Source organism: Thamnophis elegans, chromosome Z (assembly GCF_009769535.1).
Source record: "Thamnophis elegans isolate rThaEle1 chromosome Z, rThaEle1.pri, whole genome shotgun sequence".
In the NCBI taxonomy this organism is placed as follows: domain Eukaryota; kingdom Metazoa; phylum Chordata; class Lepidosauria; order Squamata; family Colubridae; genus Thamnophis; species Thamnophis elegans.
This window is the reverse complement of record NC_045558.1, coordinates 113866497-113887936: the sequence shown is the minus strand read 5'-3', so window position 1 is coordinate 113887936 and position 21440 is coordinate 113866497. Positions and strand designations below refer to the sequence as shown.

General features: G+C 36.3%; 1 protein-coding gene across 1 annotated transcript; it reads right to left on the bottom strand.

The window, feature by feature from the left end:
• Positions 1–5135: 5135 nt before the first annotated feature.
• LOC116521538 (vomeronasal type-2 receptor 26-like) lies at positions 5136–18319 on the bottom strand. The gene is made up of 6 exons (XM_032236197.1): positions 18144–18319; positions 16810–17098; positions 15106–15936; positions 11779–12006; positions 7169–7295; positions 5136–6037 (listed from the first exon to the last, which is right to left on the bottom strand). The coding sequence occupies exons 1-6, from the start codon at positions 18317–18319 to the stop codon at positions 5136–5138; spliced, it is 2553 nt and encodes an 850-aa protein (XP_032092088.1).
• Between the last annotated feature and the right edge of the window lie 3121 nt (positions 18320–21440).

Genomic DNA, 21440 nt, shown 5'->3' with positions numbered 1-21440 from the left:
GCTGAATCATATCTCCATGCCAGGAACCTCGGCTGTTTCATTACGGCACAAAGTAAGGAACCCCCTCTTAGGACAATTTTTGAGATATTTATCTGAAACTAATACAAGCAGAGTCCGTACCTGAGAACCTTATCTGCTTTTCCTTAAAAAAAATCCTAGCTTCAGTTTTACAAGAGTTTCCTTCGTACAATTGGTTTCTTAAAAAAAAAAAAAGCTCCTAAAATGGCAATTCTGCAGCTTCCGCAATTGCAATAATGGTACATTCCTAACTCCTCGGCAGTGATAAAAAAGATCAAAAGATCACTAATTAGTTCCACTTCTCCGAAGAGCTCACAAGACTTTTTTCTTATCAACCTTTAAAAGTTTTAAAAGACTCTTTGCTAATATAGAGACATTCCAAACAGAGGTGAATATGCTGGACTGAACTGTTTTGGTGTAATGCTAATCTTTTGAAACTTTCTGCAAACTTTCTGCAAAAAGGGAGGAATAGTTTCCAAGCAGTATCTCATTAATTAGCCTTACTTCTCTGAAGAGTTTACAAGACTTTCCTCTTATTAACTTTGCAAATATATATTTTCGATATAGAGAAGTCTAAAATGGCGCTGAATATGCCGAGCTGTTTTGTTACAACGCCCTTTTCTGAAAATTTTTGAAAAACCCCTAAGAACAAATGAAGAGGTGACCAAATTTTTTTTTGTTTTGTTTTGTTTTGTTTTGTTTTGTAAGCTGCACAGCGGGCCAGCAGAGTTTGATTAATTGCTTGAAGAAAAGACATAATGGCATCAAAATTAAATCCTGGGAAATTACCTCCTAGGAGTATGTCCCCCATACCTGACACAAAGTTGCAGCCTCCACCCTCTATGCCCCCTAGTGGAGATTTGCTAACGAAAGAATTCTTTTTGGAAACGTTTAAAGAATTAAGAGAGCAGAATTTAGAAACTTTCAGAGAATTCAGAGAGGAAATAAAGAATGAGATGAAAGTCTTATATGATAAGTTTGATACTAGGATCGCCAAAATAAATGATGATATGATGGGACTTGTAAATGTACTGACAGAATATGTTTCTGGAATGGAAGATAACTTAGAGGTTCTTAATGAAGCCAACACTAATTTGACATCCAAAACTGAAGTGGTGCAACAAAAAGTTGAAAATGCTGAAAAACAAATTATTATGATACAGTACAGACAGATGGAGCTTGCATTAAGAGTCGGGGGGTTGTGCGAAGATAGACAGGAGAACTTGAAGCAGATTTTTTCAGAGGCTTTTGACCGTCTGGTGGGAAGACCGGGGTCCAACTTTGACTGGCAGATCGATAAAATTTATCGCGTTAACTCTTGGGCGGCAAAACAGAAGCAACTCCCCCGAGATGTAGTTATATACTTTGCTACAAGAGAGTTCAGAAACATGATACTACAAGAGTCCTATAACACCAGGCTTCAAATTGGCGGACAGGATTTGATTGTCTTGAAAGAAATACCACCTCAAATGCTAAGAGCCAGGAGAGATTATGCTTTTCTAGTGGAAGAGCTCAGAAACCGTCAGATACAGTATAGATGGGATGTGCCATTTGGTATTATAATTACATTTGACAAGCAAAGATATCGTCTCAACTCTGTATGGAAAGCTCGAGATTTCTATCACAAGATTCTGAAGGTGGGACACCCTGAATCATCTGGATCTGGAGAAAGACCACAAGAAGGACAAGATAAACAGCAAACCACACAACTACCAGACAAAACGTACCATCTTCTCCTCCCAGAAGGGCAAGGGGTCACGGAACAAAGACCTAGCCATATGACTACCAGACAAAAAACAAGCAACAATGCAACAATCTCAACAATCACCGGCCATTGACCAAGGAGTTACAGCAACAAGCTCAGAAGCCATGGGAGGAGCTAGGCCAAAGGTTAGACAGGCCATGCAGGAGGCTCTAAAAAAGCTTCAGGCAACCAAAAATGACAACTAAGATTTTGACATGGAATGTCAATGGACTGAACTCTCCACAGAAGAGAAAGAAAATATTTCACTATCTCAAACAGTTCAGGAATGATATAATTTGTTTGCAAGAAACTCATATCAAATCAACTGATCAAAAATATTTGTTTAACCCCAAACTTGGTCAACATTTTGTGACCTCTGCTACAGAAAAGAAAAATGGCATAGTTGTATACTTAAGAAAAGACATTAAGGCTGAACTAATTGAAGCAGATCCCTTTGGAAGATATATCGCACTAGACCTAATCTTAGAAGGGAAAAAGACATTACTTTTGGGAAATTATGCTCCTAATCAACAGCAAGACGGATTTTACAGAAATCTTCATGCTAAATTAGTACAGTGGGACTTTAAGTCTTGTATACTATTGGGTTATTGAGTTATTAGCCATTAAGGTGGCATTTGAGACCTGGAAGCATCATCTAGAGGGGGCCAGGCATCAATTTGAAGTCCGGACGGACCATAGGAATTTGGAATTTCTGAAGACCATGCAAAAATTGAATCAGCGCCAGATCTAGTGTTCCCTTTTCTTTGCATGGTTCAATTTCCACCTGACGTACACCCCCAGTGCACACAACCAAAGGGCGGATGCCCTATCATGGAAACCCGAGTATTCTTGTGCCAAAGACTCAATACCATCCTGGACAGTTTTGCCCATAGAGTCCTTGTCCATGGTTCACGAGCCTGTGGACTTATGTTCTCAGATATGGAAAGCGCAGCAGCATGACGATTGGGTGGAACAATGGAAAGCAGAGGTGGGATCTGCCTCCCCATGGACATTCACTGATGAACACTTGTGGTACAGAGACAGACTCTATGTACCAGCGGGGCCACTTTGGGAACTTATTCTATCCCAGTGCCATGATAATCCTGCGGCGGGGCACTTTAGCCTCTTCAAGACCTTGAACCTGGTCTCTCATACTTTCTGGTGGCACCGATTACGACATGACATACAATCTTACATCACATCTTGTGTACAATGTCAGCAGGCCAAGTCAGCAACTGGAGGCTCTACAGGGCTGCTCCAGCCATTGCTGACCCAGGAGAGACCCTGGGCGACCATTTCTATGGACTTCCTGGTAGACTTGCCTCTGTCTTCAGGATTTACCTGTTCATGGTGGAAGATATGCTGACAAAGATGGTGCATTTTATCCCATGTCGGAGATTATCGACAGCCCTCGCCACCGCTTGCATGTTTATCCAACATGTTTTCAGACTGCATGGCCTACCTGACAGGGTCGTGTGAGACAGAGGAATGCAATTCACAGCCCAGTTTTGGAAAGGGCTGATGAAGGCCTTGGATGTACAAATCTGCTCTGGGTGGTCGACAGCCAGCATTGGCTGGCAGATGGAATTCGGAGGAGGCCTAATCTGTGGGATCTAATGGGTCTATGGGAGGCAATTGGCAGGAGGCAGTCTCTCAAGGTACATGAATAATATTTCATTTTTCCATCAAAAATATTATCAATCTAAAACATGACAGATTTAATATTATATAAATAATTGCCAATAGCAAGATATTAAGCATGTCTTTGATTTCCATGTTTCCACATTACATGCTGTGATTTGTTTATTATTCATTTATTTATTCATATAGTGAATCCTTTAAATCAATCACAACTAATTTAAAAAAAGCTTGGATATGACTGATTGATGAACATTTACTACACTTATTTTAAACTGGAATACTTTTCTAGTTATTAATAATTTTCTGCTGAATACACACATCACAAAGAGTACACATAGCAATTGATCAGTGGGAGAATATTTGGATAAAAGGCATGAAATTTACCTTCTGCTGTAACCTCAAAAAGAATTTCTATAAAATGATGTATAGATGGTATTTGTCCCCAGATTAATTGGCTAAAATGTATAAAGGATCTCCAACTAGTTGCTGAAAATGTAAGACTCAAATAGGAAACTTTTATCATCTCTGGTCGATTTGTTAAAGAGCCAAACAATATTGGACAAGTAATGTAATTCTTTTTTTTTTCAAATCAATATTCATTTTAAACCAGAAACATTTTGGGTAGGGTTTATGGATAAAATAGTTGAAAAATAATTTGATATTTTATTCTTAGGTATGATAACGGAATCACAACTTTTATAGACACAACATTGGAAAGATTTATGATACCCGCAATACAGGAATGCTTATAAAGATGACCGACCTGGCAACAATGGCCAAGCTTGTGACGGAAACAAATTAATTTGTAACTGGAAGCCTTTGGGATTTTTTTTCAGGAGATGGAGAAAGTCAAATTTTGATTTATGGATTTGACAATTGTTAAAATTTAAAAAGGAAAAGAGACTTTTAAAAAATTATTTCCCCTTTCTATTTAGAACAAATTTGACATTTTATTATAGCTTTAAACTAAGAATCTAAAGTAATCCTTAGAAGTAGAAGTTGAAAGTTATACTCAATATATGTGTTTTTCATTCTTTTTCTTTATACTTTTTCAAACTATCTTTATGCTCTTTTTACTCTTTATTCCTTCTATTGATTGTTACTTTATGTTGTTTTTTATCTGCCTGGCCTGTAAAATGTAATAAAATTATTTATATTGCTAATGATGGACTTCCTACACTAATTCTAAATCAGAACATTTCCAGGAATTTTCTGTTCAACACCTATGTCACAAAAAAGTCCATAGAGTATGAATATCAGCGCTGAAGATAATGGAATTTTTTTAAAAAAGGAATATTAATTACACAAGTGAAATAATGGAAATGAAGTGTTTAGATTTATACTGTTAATATATTTTTGTTTCTTAATATTTTATAAGGTTTTATCTCATTCCTAAATAGCAGCATTATAAAATGTGATCCATTTAGGGTCTTCATACCTTCCCACTATAAACTACGAACAACTTCAGTTTTGGTTCTTTAAATAACTTCAACCCAATCATTTTTTCCCTCAAACCCAAGCTGCTTCCTCAAATAAACATATGCTCCCTTCCTTTCTCAGAATTTCAATTTTAATTGGAGAAGTGCTAATCAATCAGCCTGTACTCATAAACCAAAATGATTCCAAATTTCTGCTGCTTTCTGAAAGTCAATAATTTAAAATTTAGGAACTTAAAAGAAAGTATGCTGAAAGACAGAAATAATAGAAATAGGATTCTTTTGTTTGTGTATTATTAATATTTTCTCTTTATTAATTGTTCCTTCTGGTTTAGGTCTGGCCGAAAAATAATTATGTAACATTTGGGGAAATATATGCAGACTAGCAACCCAGCAGTAGAGGCCAAAATTGAGAAAACCTCCACAGCCACCATGTATTTGCCTTTGGTGCTTAGGTAGGATGGAACAAAGGAGAGCCACACACTGCAGAAGATCAGCATGCTGAATGTAAGACATTTGGCCTCGTTAAAACTGCTGGGGAGCTTCCTAGATAAAAATGCTACTGTGAAACTGGCAGCTGCGAGAAAGCCCATATAGCCCAGGACACAGTAGAACATAACAACTGAACCTTCATTGCACTGCATTATAATTTCATCCATTTCTGAATGGGTGTCCATTTCAGGAAAAGGGGGAAATGTGAACAGCCATACTGTACAGATGCTTGTTTGAATCAGGAAACCAGAAAGCACAATGGAGGTGGTTAGTCTTCTTCCCACCCAGTTCCTCATCCTGGATCCTGGCTTGGTGGCCATGAAAGCCATAATCACAGTGATGGTTTTTGCCAGCACAGAAGACACAGCCACTGAGAAGATGATGCCAAAACTAATTTGTCGGAGGAGACATATTATATTTCCAGGTGCAATGAGGAATTGCAGTGAGCAAAGGAAACAGAGGAGCAGGGAGATGAGTAGAACATAGGTGAGATTTCGGTTATTGGCTTTGACAATAGGTGTGTGATGGTATTTCAGGAATATTGCCAGCACCATAGTTGTGCAAAGTGAAAAGAAAAGTGCCAGAGTAATTAAACTTATTCCCAATGGTTCTTCATAAGTCAGGAACGATACTTTCTTCAGAATACATGAATCTTGGTTTTTATTTGGATATTGATCTTCTGGACATTTTGAACAGTCAGTCATGTCTAGAATTTAAATAAATAAATGCATATATGCTTGTTCTATTTTCATACCATGTCATTCTGGTCTTATCCATTTAAATTTCAGCATAAGAGAATTTAGGGATTCTGTGCTAACAGAAGAAATGTTACTCATGAGTTCCTCTCACGATTCATTTATTACTTGTGCAGGTGTGTGTGGGGGGGAGGGTTTACATCAGTGTTCAAGTATTTTAAGGAGCATTATTGACAATAATATACCTGAAAATAAATGTATAATAATTGTTCTCATATCAGATCATTTATTTTTAATATTCTTCAGTTTTTATATTTCTGTGCAATAAAACCAAACTAATAACAACATCCATAAATATGAACTTTGCTGAAGGAACTGGGGGAATCCTATTTCCTATTCTCCTTATATTAATTTTTTTTAAAAAAAACTTTCTGAATAAAGCAGAATAGAATGTTGGAAAATTATGTTGTTAAAATTGAGGCAATAATGTCAAGGTAAAAGAAGCTGACTGTGGTATAACTAAACTTCAATTATTGACCTCTCTCTGCCCCAGTGACCATTCATCATCATGATTGTGATGAAAGAATAACAATTTACCCATACCTGAATGTACAAACTTAGCTCACTTTTCTTAGGAAAAGTGACTACCTTGTTTAGTATCTGTTCACAATTACAGCATGAACTGTCTCACCAATCCTTGCATTGAAGACCTTTGCAGATCTGTAGATAAATTAAAACTTCAAAGACCATCATAAGCACAGTTGCCTCATGCCCAATAGTGGGCAGCACTATTTATGTCCACTAAATGTGAACAACCTGTACTGATTTTAATCAAATCTGTTAATTGCTTGGGATTTTGTGAGACACATCAGGAACTTTTTTCATGGGAAGTAACGTTCAAAAATTTTAGATGAATAATTTAAAAGTACCATGGGAAAGATGATGGGTCATCTAGACCCCAAAATCATATAAAGACTTCAGCCAGCTTTAAACCATAAACTGTGCCTGAAGTTTTTCTTCCAAAGTATTGTGGATTTTTTTTCTTTTTGGAAGTGTAAAAAAACTTAATTGATAAAAATATAATTCAGTTCCTGAGGTGACCTACAGAACTATAATTCAATTTAGCTCACAATGTGTCTTACCTTCCTGGCTTGAAATCTTCTCTTTGGGACATGGAAGGCAATCATAGCAGCAAAATGGCTTCTCTTTCTGCTTTTTCTTGAAATAGCCAGGGAGGCAACTCTTGCTACAAACTGAAACAGGTATGGTCTGGCCAATAAATGAAGTAAAATGTTAATCATTTATTTTGGAAAAAAGTTGAAAAACCATGTTTGATAAACAAATAATTATTCAAATTTGAGACTTTTTAAATTAGTCTCATTATCAAAACTACTAAAATTGATTTCTTTATTCAATTCTATCAATTATTATTTCTTTTTAACTGAGAAATATGTTATAGTCAGGCCATTTCCTAGTGTTGAAATTATTTTGGTAGAACTCAAAAAATACTTTAGTTTTTATTTCAAAATACTGAAAAGTACCCACTCTTACTACTTGATAACACAAATAATTAAATATAATTAAAAAGATTTTTTTTCAGACTTGTTTAAGTAAAAAAAAAGAATCTAATAGAGAATACAATGAAGTAGATCTGCAAGAACCTGATGATTCCAGAGCTAGTAAATAAACATCATACCGAAAAGAGATAGCAAATATTGAAGGGAAAAAAAACCTGCATATGAGGAGATAGGCTATGGGCAATAATCATTTATAGGCAACAGTGAGTAATTAAAGCCATCAGTATAACTGAGATTTCTACGTAGGAATTCCAAATTATTAATTAATAAATTTAAAAAATAAGAACGATTCTATCACAATATATATACTCTATTGAATTGAATTACATTGGAATTTTTGGACAATGGAATTGGAAAAACCTGTTAAGTAGCAGTTGAATGTAGGAAAATATACTTGAATTAGCTTCCTAAATTGTATTTAACATCTAGAAGATTGATTTGAGTAATAGCAGGAACAAATCTAAAGTTTTGGTCCTCTGTATTTTCAAGGAAGATTAAATCATGGATGGCAAAAGAGTTATTACAGGGATAGCTGTCCTTCAGGTGTAGTAGCCAGAACACCTAGTAATTTGGTTCTCAAATAGTTCAATTTTTTAAAAAAATCTTTATTAGAACCATGCATGCCTTTCAGCCTTTACTTTTCATTAATATATATGTAAAGTATTGAAGTATACAGTGTGTGGTGTGTGTCTGTATGTATTATATAATGTAATGAATCCCAGGTACTTAAGCTTAGAAATAAAATCACATATATCTCTACATCTTATTATTATAGCTTATTCCAAGCTTAAATACTTAGGATTCATTACATTCATTAAGTTTGTTAATTTTTCTTTCTCCAATACTTTATATGAACAGTATGTTAAGAACAGGTAAAGCTTAAAAGGGATGCTAATGAAGTTTTGATGGAAACCAATATTTAAAGTAGATTCATAAATCAGTGTGAACTTTGTTTATTTTTAATTATCCAATGATATACAAATAAAAATAAATTCTTTTCACCTTCAGGGATGGTACTTCCTCAATCTTGGATTTTTTACTAGAGTTCTGGGAGTTTGATTGTTCCATGTAGAATCTTTGCTATTTGTAGCACTGCACTTATTCCTGAGATCTTTTGGAACTCTTTTTCCAGCTTAGGAGTCACAGCCCAAAGTGCTCCTCTTACTACTACTGAGACTATTTTTGCTTTTACTTTCCACATCTTCTTCAGTTCATCCTTCAGTCTTTATGTTTCTCCAGTTTTTCATATTCCTTCTTCTTGATCTGTCGGTCTGTCTGTCTGTCTGTCATCAATCTATTTATCTATCTACCCATCCATCTATCCATCCATCCATCCATCCATCCATCTACCTATCTACCTACCTATAATCTATCATATACACCATTATATATTTTTTCATGCAAGAGTGTGCCTTCTAGTTACTCTTAACTGTCACCAACTGCCTAAACTAGCCCTTTCCAAATATTTTTGGAAATGTTTTGATATGGTTTTCTTATTAGGCTGAGAAAAGGTGACTAGCCCAAAAATCATCCAGTTGGCTTAAAAACTATATCAAACTGGCCCTCATCCTCATACAGTAATATAGGTTTTAAAGCAATGTATACTGTATCTCATCTGACTTTTTAACCAACATATCTTAGGAAAATCTATATCAATTTATATAACCAATTAGATACCCTTTATTGTCAGAAATTTTGAATTCATTACTTACTGACAATCCCTCATCATATTTGAAATTATTTCTATGATAAAGATGTAGAATAATGGTTCCCTAACTTTTTCAGTCCACCACCCCCTTGGTGCTACAAATTGATTCTCAGTGCCCCTCACCCAGTGGTGGAATTCAATTTTTTAAATACCGGTTCTGTGGGTGTGGCTTGGCGGATGTGGCTGGGGGGATCATGGGACTGGGCGGATTGCATGACGGAAGGAAGATAGTAACAGTAAATTCAAAGCTGTAACAATTAATTGCACATTTATTCAAAATCTAATTTAAAAACCTTTTTAGTTAATGTTAATTCAACAAAATTGTTCAACATGATTCAGTGATACCAGGTTTTCAAAGTCTGATAGTTATTTATCAAGAACCTTAGTGACTAGTAACTTAATAAACTCAGTAAAATTTAATAACTACTTCACTGTTCAATAAATTCTTAATATGAGGGATGGGCTTGATGAAGTGATACCAGTTTCCCAATGTCTGGTTTTAAGTCACTTAGCAGGAGTCTTAAATCACCACATTCAGTAATCTGGAGTCAATTTCTTTGGTTGGAGAGAAGTTGGATGACCACACTGAAGCCACGTTGCACCAAATATGATGTTGGAAATGCAACAAGGAACTTCTTAACCACTGTCCATGGTGCAGGATAGCGATCAGAAATTTCTTTCTGTAACCAAAACTCTTGGTAAGATTTCTTAAACTTTGGCTTCATCTCAATGTCATTTTCAAGCTTTATCAGTTGTTCTTCCACTACCCCATCTTCCTCAGTACCTGCAAATGGATTTATCACCCAATCTGGAATTTCCATCAAAAGAAGATCCTGATATCGCTCAGACATATCTTTATGCAGCATGTCCAAATGGTCACAAAAACTTGTAGATCATCATCTTGTATCCCACCTTTTTCTTCTAGCTCAGACAAGCTCAGAAATTGGTATAGCTCGTGACAGCCTATATTGTGCTTGAATAGAATCAACTTTGAAATAAACGTAGAGAGATGACAGATTTGGCCTTAATAAGATTGACCTCATTTCCTTGCAACTGCAAATTCACTTCATTGAACTTTGCAAATAGTTCTGATAAATAAGCAGTCATGCCTGATCTCTTTGAGATCACCACTGAGCAAGGCATTCTTGTCTTTAAAAACTCCTCAACAGTGTCAAAAAGATTGTAAAAGCATCTCACACAGTTGCCTTTTGATAACCAACAAACTTCTGTATGAAGCAGCAAACAATCAAAATCTTCATCATTGAAAAGATATTGAAAAAGTGACTTATGACCATTTTTGACAGTTATGACCATTGTAGCATCCCCATGATCGTAAGATAAAAATTTGGATGCTTGGCAACTGATTCATACTGTATTTACAATGGTTGCAGTGTCCCGAGGTCATATGATCATCTTTTGCAACCTTCTGACAAGGCAAAGTCAATGGAAGAAGCCATTCACTTAACAACATTCAGTGATTCATTTAACAAGTGGCAAGAAAGATAATAAAATAGGGCAAAATTCACTTAACAACAGAAATTTTGGGCTCAATTATAGTTATAATCTGAGGACTACAGATTGTTTATTAATCCAGATGATTTTTAAAAGAATCTTACTTACAATACTAATAACATAGAAAAAAACATGCATCTATGAAGTAGTTGCAAAATCACACCCTGCCCCAGCATGAAAGGATTACAATACACAACCTCTTTTGTATGCTGTTCAACCTATATTTACACAAGAAAGTAGCTCAAGAGGAGTAGACGCTCATCCTCTTAGAATCACATCCCAAAATTTCACCTTCCCCTGCAGTTTTTTACAGAGGCAGCAGCTCAGTTTCTACACAGCATGACAGACCGACCAAGGGTCTCTGTGCACTCATGTCGGGTGGGACAGGATCCTCGGCTCTTGTGAAGCTGTTCACCCACATGCCCATTCATTAAATAACAGCGGGCCGTGAAGAAGAAAGGTGGCAAAGCTGTCGAGAAGCAGGGAAGACAACTCCATTGCTACATTTAGGGGTTCATGGCCACCCCCCCCACACACAGAGATGGAGGTGCTGTTTTAACTGCCAGTCTCGTGCAATGGAGAAGAACCCAGCCCTTTCACCCATTGAAGGCGCGCGTGAGACCCAAGTCTTCCCAAAGGCATGGTGTTGCCGGTTCCTGGTAAGGCGAGACTGAGCCACCACCTCCACACAAGCTGTGCAGGGAAAGACTCTCGCTTTTGGTCCCATTGTATTCCCTTCCGCACCTGCACGCTAAGCAAGTCGTGAATACAGTACAGCAGAAACACCTCCAGCACTCTTCTGCCACCTCCTTTGCCTCTTAGCACCCTCCCCCCTAAGTCATCCCACCCACCCCCAGGGGGCGGTACTGCCCACTTTGGGAACCACTGGTGTAGAACTACTCTTAGAACATCATCTCAATAATTTCAGATAAAATAACCTCCTTGCAAAACCTACTTGATTGAAAATTTGTGGCCAGCTGATGGCTTCCTCATGAATGGTGAACATTTTGTCTTCAGCAGCCCAGGGATCCAGCTTCCCAACTTTCACTCGATTGAAGGACTGGTTGGGGAAGGTGACCCAGTTATCAATATCCAGTCCTGTAATCAGTTTTCCATTCTGATCAAATGAAATTTCATCCCCAACACTGTTGTTAAATGAGACTCTTTTCAAAAAGAAGTGAAGCTGAATATGAAACAAATATATAGGGGGGAAATCAAGATTAATGTATAAAATTATAAAATACAAAAGTATAATTATGTAATACATAAATAGCATATCCATCCTTTTTATTTGAAATATGTTACATAACCAAAATACTGTTTCTTTTCTAAAGTGATAAACTTTTCCTCAATCATAATTATCTGTGATTCTTGATCAAAAATTATTCTTATGGTCTACTAATTTTCAATCATGAAAACAATGTAGTCCAAGAAAGCCAATCCAAGGTAGTTTAATAAGCAAAAATTTAACTTATTATGGAAAATATGTCATTTAACAAACAAATATAATTAAGCTTCCACTATTTTTGCTATAGCCTTAGCAAACTTGCCTCTTGTTATTTGAGAAAAAGGGATCAGGGAAGAACAGATCACTTTAATATCTAAAGTAACTTTTGAATAGTCAAGGCTTGAACTAATTTGTCAACATTATGTCTCTGTAAATCTAAAGAGTCTACCATTGATGTAGTTTTATTCAATAAATCAATAAAAACAAAAAGATCCATTTTCATTGTTTCTATGGCATACCATGATGAAAAAGGAAGGTAAAGACTTTTTATTGAAGCTCTCTTCTCAAATGAGAGTGATACTTCAGTCAGGCTATTAAATTATACAAGAATGTGTAGAATAATTAAGTCAGGAATTGAAAATAGGCTAAATAATTTGAGCAATTTAAATCAGATTAAGAACACATAGAAGAAGGATTTTGGAAAATACTGTAGATGTGATCTGAGGAAATGATTGCTCTGGATGTTAGATCAAGAGACTGAAAAGTAGAGAAATTGCCAATTAACATATCTTTTCTCTCTCTTTCCCCTCTCTCACTGTATGTCTGTCACTTTCTCCCTTAAAACAGCAAGCTTGCTAATTGCCATATGAGTCTCTGTCTCTGTCTCTGTCTCTGTCTCTGTCTCTGTCTCTGTCTCTCTCTCTCTCTCTCTCTCTCTCTCTCTCTCCCCCTCTCCTCCCCTCTCTCATTTTTCTCTTACTGAATGTCCCTGATTCCCCCCTCACCCCCTTTTTTGTCTTTCAACAGAAAGAGCCATTTGGTTGGGCTTCATATTTATGTCTTCTGAGTCTTTCGCTAAATTGCATTATTTCTCAACATCTTCATCTTATGCACAATCTCTTTGTAGTGCACTTTAAAAATTCTGGTGATGTTATACTTTTTGGTTCCCTGTACAATTCATAAATGTTTGCTTTTCATTACATTTTATGTCTCTCTTATTCCATTTTCTGTCTTTACTTGTCCTTAGAGCAAAAATAGAGTTTGGAGAACAGAAGAGTCATACAGCTTGTTAGTTTCTCTAACATCTCTACCATGATTAGGCTTCTGAGGACAATGGGCAAAAACTTTTTTATCTGCCATTTCTACAAAGGTTTATGAAGGGAGCTTAGAAACAAAATAATAAAATTTCTGTTTATGCAGTTATATACTGTACGTTAAGCTGTACTTTTATTTCTTGAATTTCATTTAATAGTTCAACAGCTCAATAGTAGTAATTACTAACATGTAATAACTTCTAGCTCATTGGTAGTAACTGCGAAAGAATCTTGGAGTCCTAGTGGGTAATCCCTTAAATATGAATCAGAAGTGAGCTGCAGCTGCCAAAAAAGCCAACACAGTTCTAGGCTACGTAAACAGAGGGATAGAATCAAGATCATGTGAAGTGTTAATACCACTTTATAATGCCTTGGTAAGGCCACACTTGGAAAACTGCATCCAATTTTGGTCACCACTATGTAAAAAAGACATTGAAACTTTAGAAAGAATGCAGAGTAGAACAACATAGATGATTAGGAGATTAGAGGCTAAAACATATAAAGAGTGGTTGCTGGAATTGTGTATGTCTAGTTTAATTTTAAAAAAGGATTATGGTGACATGATAGCAGAGTTCTAATATCTAAGGGGATGCCACAAAGAAGAGGGGGGGGGGTGTCAACTTATTCCCCAAAGCATATGAAGGAATATAAAAAAAACAATGGATAGACACTAATAAAGAAGAAAGCCAACCTAGAACTAAAGAGAAATTTCCTGACAGATAGAAAAATTAATAGATGAAACAAGTTGCCTCCAGAAGTTGTGGATGCTGAAACACTGGAGGCTTTAAGAAGAGATTGAACAACTATTTGTCTCAAATAGTATAAAGTTTCAAGCTTGAGTAGGGAAGAAGATGATATCCAAAGTCCATTCCAACCCCGTTATTTTTATTTATGTGCTAATTTAGTTCAACTACTTTTAGGCTTTCAATTTCTGGCCACTTACAAAGATATATTTTTGAAAGCATGGTCCTTTTCTCATATAATGGGGAAATAAGCTTGGACTGATTTAAATCTCATAGATAAATAAAATTTGAATCTTGTGGTCCAAAGCAGATCATTCCTGCTGCTCTATCATTTATAGTGTCAAATAATCCAAGTCCATATTCTTTTTCTAGCACAAAGATAGTGATGTTTGGACTCAGAATTATTGTCATATTGAAGAAACAAAGAGAAACTTCTACTTCTATCTGATCCTAAATAGATGAAAACTTTATTATTGTATTCCCATTGGACCGATTGACTAAAATGCTTCTGAGTGTCGTTTTTAAAAGGCATACTTAACTTGAGCAAGCAGCTCTTGACATGTTGACAGGAATAAAGCTTCTCATAGGAAATAGCTCCCACATATGTGATATAGCCAATAGGAAAAACATCTCTATGCTAGCTATAGCCTATCAGAAAAAGACCTAGAAAGTCAATGAGCTGGAAATTTTAAAGCAAAAAATGACAGGTGTGATGTTTGTAGTTTATCCTTGCAAGATCCTATTAATGTAGTTTTACAATAATTTAGTTCACTTAGTTGTGATCACATGACAACTGGGATTCTACTGCTGTGGTAAATGCAATAACCATTAGTCTGACATTGTTTTCAGTGCTGTCATAACTTCAAACCAATGTTAAAAAAATCTTTGTAAATTGAGGACTTCCTTTACCAACTTCCCATATATATCTGACTATTCTATAGGGGATTCGGTGCAATGTAAATCTCATTTTCAATATGCTTGTTCATTAATAGAATTACCTTCCATGGCTGGATATCTTGAAGACGGAGTTTTCTGCCATTCAAGTTTCTCCTGTGTTGTTGGCTCAACCTCATGGCATTTAAAGCATATGCCACAGCATACACTGCATTGTATATACTATAACTGTGACTAGTCATCTTCATTTCAAAAAAAGTCCCAGGAAGGCTCTCCAATTTCTCCTTCCCTGTACATACATCTTCTATTTGCTCATTCTCAGATGGATTTGGAAACACACAGCCAAATGCTTGTTCCCACACATCTTTGAGGAAACCATCCTCTTTTGAGGAGAAATAATCTCGTGTCTGAAGAAAATGTTGGAACCCTTCAACTTCATTTGAATAAGCTGCAAAGCTCAGAGCACCATGAAGGAATTGGATATCCCAGCTCTTCTGATAAAAGAATGATGCAAGACCCATTTGGGAAGCCATAATCCACACCTTAGCTTTTGGCTTTATAGTAACCATTTCTATTTCAGGTAGGCGTAATAACCATCTAAAATTTAAAAGATGGTTATTATTGATTATGACGACATTGGCTTTGCTTTTAACAAGAAGGTGAAAGGTTTCAACAAGTGATTTCAAAGTGTCAAAAAATGAGTGGATATAATTTGCTCTCAATTGTTCTATGAAGTCAATGCAGATACCATGAAGTGAAAATATTGAGAAGATTAGGTGCTGAAATGTTCTTCCACCAAATCCATAAACAATTACCCCAACCCAAGTCCATCTAAAGTGCAAGAGTAGTCGAATAATCCCTCTGTAATAAAGTTCTTCACCTGGAAGCATGCTATAGTAGAATGGGCTTTCATTTGAAAAGGCATCTATTGGGAACTATGGAAAATATTAGATTAGATAAATAGAAAAAATAAAGATAAATATGTATCCTTTCTAAATTAATGTTTTGAAATATGTCATCATAAATCTTCACATAATTTCTGGGCATAAGATAGTTATGAGATTATGATTGAGCAGAGTATCATTCACTTTTGCTTAATTTCAAGAATAGCTTTTTATTTTACTGAAATACATTGTTCACCACAATTTATTATCTGAATACTTTTCAAATATGGATTCTTTCCTTCTTTATATCTCACGATAACCTTCATCCAAAATTCTGGATTAAGAATGAAAAGACCTTAGTGAAAATCATCAGTCATGATTCCTCAGTCGTTAATTATTACCCACTTTCATAACTAAACTTTCTTTATCTGATAGTTGTAGATTAATACAGGTGAGGCTATAAATTTCTCATTACAACATGTTTTTTTAATTAATGGTCACCTGCTTATCTATGCCAATCCCAACTGTGATCTCTAATTGAGGACTACCTGTACTAGAAGAAAGCCCTACATATGACACCTTGAGCACCTGAATGAAAAGCAGACTATAAATATAATAATGAAATAAAATATAAATTAATAAGAAGCAGGAACATTATATAGTTTTTCCTTCACATTAGAAACTTAGATGAGAAGACTACAGGGATCCAAAATTCTTGACTAATTGCTAACTTTTAATGATCATTAAATACTAGATTTCATACATTAATACTAATACAAAGTTCTGAAACTGAAGTTTTATTTTAGGACATATTAAATATATTTCCTTAAATATGTTCATTGGAGAAAATTATAGATGACAATTAATTATATTTTGAGGTCTTGTAATACCATACAACTGTAAAGACAAAGCCATTTATCTTACCTCGGGAACTTTGTAAGTCTCTAAAATATCTGCCATGTCACTTGCAGTGCTTGGATCAGTAGTCACAACAACTGATATAAGTTTGTTCAGGATTCCACACTTGTAGTTGGGAATGAGTTGTTTCTGACTAGAGAAAAATTCCATTGAGGCATGATATATGTAGTCACCACCATAACTCTCATATATTTTGGAGCCCAGGGTGATATTTGGTAAGAGCTGGATGTCTTTATTGATCTTCTTCACAGCAAATATCATGGTCAATATATGCTGATAATATTTAGTCAGAACTCTGCAACAGGAATTAGATGTTGTATCAAATGGGATTCTGCATCTATAAAGGACAATGAATCTAACTCCATAAAAAGTGTCTGACAAACTAATAATAAGTCTTTCACATTAAATGATTCAAGATAAAGCATCAAATTAATCATTTAGAAAATAATATTCAGTTTTATGTTAATTGATTTATATATCTTTACCCAGTGTAAGGGATGTGGTGGCTCAGTGGCTAAGATGTTTGAATCCCTAGTGCTGTGTAACAGTTACTTGTTCTAGCTTCTGCCAGCCTAGCAGTTCAAAAGCATGTAAAAATGCATGTAGGAAATAGGAACCATCTTTGGTGGGAAGGTAACAGCATTCCATATGCTTTTGGTGTTTAGTCATGCCAGCCACATGACCATGGAGACGTCTTTGAACAGCACTGCCTTTTCAGCTTTGAAACAGAGATGAGCATCACCCCTAGAGCTGAAAATGACTAGAACACATGTGCGAGGGGAACCTTTATCTTTACCTTACCCAGTGTAAATATTCTAGAATTACTTTTAGGAGAATAGTGAGGGATTTTTTTTCTATCTCTGCAATTTTAAAGCAAGTATAATTATGTGAAGCTGACAAGCATCATTACCAAGCAGGAAACAAAGTTATTAGTTTTGTACATCAGGAAAGAAACATTGAAATAATCACTTTTTCATAAAATAAATGTTTTCATTTCAATTTAAGTGCCTGCAAAAATGGTATACATTTAGAATTTAATCTGACTTTGGTAAGGGGGAGTAAAGATGGCCTGGCTTTTGAAGGCAACAGGAATTTCTCCATCTTTACGCTGAGTAACTTCAGCTCATCTGAAGTTAACTTTTTCTAAAAAGTGACTTCAGGAACATAGGTTGTTGGTCTCCTTCACAAAACTACAAGAAAAGAATTTTTAAGCAAGAAAATCTTATTTCATTTGAACTTTAGCTGGAAAAGCTTATTTTAATCCCAGTAAATAATTAGGACATATAAAAGAGATGTATTAAATGTTTAATATAGACTAAGGAAAGAAAAATATGTCTTACAGAGATTCACCCACAGTAGAATGATGGGGATCTTTCTCAAAGCTTCCTACATCTCTAGTTTTGAAGACAAAAGAAGTCATGCCACCAATGATTAGGTCACCTGGCTGGAAATATTTGTGATCAATCAGAATAGGATCTTGGATGTTGCATTTTATTGGTTGATTCTTGCAAGCCATAGCAGTAAGAGAAGGCAATAGCAGTAGGAGGAGATTCAACATCATCTTAATAATCCCAGTTCAATAAGTCTTTTCTCATTACCATGAAATTCTTAAAAATCTCCAAACCTGAATTGAATCTCTGTCACATGGCTTTCATTCTGTAATGAATGTTAACACAGAGATGGTTCTGAGAGATAATTTAAATTGTTTCACCTGTTTCTAGAATATTTAATTGTCCACCAACATTCAGTCCCTATTCTTCCAAGTATAATAATTAATTATGCAGGTCCTTGAGGAAAAAAAGTTAATAATATTTTTGATAATTATAGGTCAAAGAGAAAATTGCAACCTTAAATTTTTCATGAAATAGTAAGGGTAGAATATATAAATATTTCATTCTATAACAATGAAAAAGTTTTTGAGATGAGCTGAAGTTGCTCAGATGAATCCCACAGGACATGAGTCAGAGCTACAGTTAAGACCTACTTTATAGCAATAAGGGCTGAAACAAAGTGTTTTCTCCATGTTATTGCATCTATAGCATGTCACCTAGTGATCCTGTTCAGAGTCACACAGTTTCTCTGTGGAAGGAGAGTTGGGATGATTATATTCAGAACTGTGCAAAGAACTTCATGCAACATCCAATAGACAAAGTTAAATGGATCAGTTGGAATCCAAGCAGATCCATTTGAGATAATCAAGGAGTAAATAGTTTGACCCTGTTGATGCTATTTGTACAAATTACCTGTCAATTAGATCCTTCTCCCTCCTGATTGTTGAAAATATAGTGACCTCCAGGTGGATACATGCAGAAATAAATTCATCACTATAGAGGAGATATGACCTGAACATTTTAAGGAGATCCTTTTGGGCTGGCTGTAGGATCTTGGCTGGGTGTCATAGTCTTGCCTCCTTTGGTTCCTTTCTTCAAGGCTATGTAGGAGATGCCCAGGCTAAGCCCGACAGAAGGCTCAATATTATCATCAGTCCTCAGTCCTTTTATGCCCACAAGAGATCTAAGTCTAGCTCAACTTGAATTCTATTGATTCAACCACCAAATTACATTGGCTATTAGTAGTTCACATTTTTGTAGAAAACTTTCACAAATGAAAAATACTATATATTCATTTGAATTGCCTGGACTCCTGATTTCCTGAACTTGACACCTATCTTTCAAACCCAGTTTTGGGTGAACTTAGAAGCCACTGTAAAAGTTTCTGGAAGAACAATCAAACTCTCAATTTTTAATAATTTGTTTATTAATTTATTTATTTAAAACTAGCTGTACCCGGCCACGCATTGTGGTGGCTCAGTCTGGGCATAGTGGGGCGGCAGATGAATGCTGCCATTGGTCAGGACTCGGGGCTTCTGGGCCGGGCGAGGCTGATTGGGGGAGATGGTGCTGGGGCTGTTGGTCTAGTGGAAGTTGTTGAGCATCTCCTTGGAGGAGCTGCGCTAGGGCTCCCCCAAGTCAGTGGCCCAGGAGAATGAGATGTCCAGGATTTTGGAGGAGAAAAAGTCCTCGGTGTGCTGCCTCATGGGGCACCCAGGGGCTGCCTCATCCCCACTGCACCTCAAGCTGACATCGCCACCACTACCCCATCAGAGCCACCTTGGCGAGGCCATAGATGGCTCGCTGTGAGGTGAGGTGGAAAGCGCACACGGCTGGCCGAGCTGAGGAGACACTCCGCCTCCACATCCCCTGGAGCTCCGCTGGGCTGGCTGGGGGTAGGCTGCCTTAAGGGCATGAGGAGGAGGCTGAGGAATGTGCAGGTAGCGCCCTGCCACGCCCTGCCGCAGACAGCAAAGGAGAGGAGGGGAGAGAGAGGAGGAGGAGGCCGAAAGGCTTCAGCTCCTCTTGGCAGAAATGGCCAAAGCTCGTCAGAGGAGGGGCGCAAAGGGGAAAGGGTGCAGCCGCAGCTCAGCCACACATATAAAGAGACCATCGGGATGAAGCTGGAGAGGGGCCGAACTGTTCTGAATATACTATACTCACTAAATGAATGCTATGGTAAATGACACAGCTCAATTCCAATGTGATGTCACACGAAATAATTAAATCAAAATGAAAATAAATAAAAATCTATGAAAATTCAATATAACAATTGAAACATGGAAATGGAATCATGCAATATTTAGTATAGCGTGTGTTGCTTTTATATCCACCAGATGGCGCTGGTTTTCAAAAAAGCATGTTTTTACAAAAAATCATGTTTCTACCTGTCATACGTGTGACATCTATATAATATACATATATAAAAACATTTGCATATTTGAATGCAAAATTTGTGTCAAAATTTCAAAGCAATCAGTGAAGAATTTTTGGAGATTAGCGATTTTGAACAAACAACCATTACATTTTTATTTATATAGATTATTGGCTATTTCCAGTAGACCCTTAATGGTGCAAAAAATAAAAAAAAATAAAAAACAAGGCATTAAATCAACAGACAGTCTGAGTTAGAACGTTCTAACAATGCTCTAACAAAATCCACTAAACAAAAAAAAAATTACTCAAATAACAAATATCAACCCAAAATCTTTCACAAGATCAAGTTTTCAAAGAACCCTAGGAGCGAGGATGCCATCATTAACTTAGGAAGCATGCTGAGGGACAACAAGATAGACAGCATGCATCCTAGCTCCCACATGATAGCAATAATTAATGAAGGGGACATGGAACATACTAAGTCACCTGGAACACATTAGATGTACAGAAGCAATTGGGGACAAATAGTCACTCAGTTAGCCAGGCTCTATGCTATTTGACTCCTACTGGTTGTTGAAATAATTGATAATCTGCCCATGCAGTCTGCACCTTTGATCTGGGTAGAAAAGGAACTACAGATGCAGCTTGGTCACCACTCTGGTTGAGTTCCATCTAGGTTTCATATCTCAAATTCTCATTTTGGTGAAGCTTGAGTATTTCCATGAACACAAATCTGACAGTACATGGTCTGTGGTAATTATCAGCTTTGGCCAATTATGCTGTGTATCATATGTCAACCATTATGCTATGTATCATATGGTAATCTGAAACCATAATCATTGAATGCATTGAGAAACCCTGCAGGGGCTTTTCTGCCTGCAGATTGGTTGAAAACTTAGAATTTAAATTTAACAAGTGATTAGTTTAATG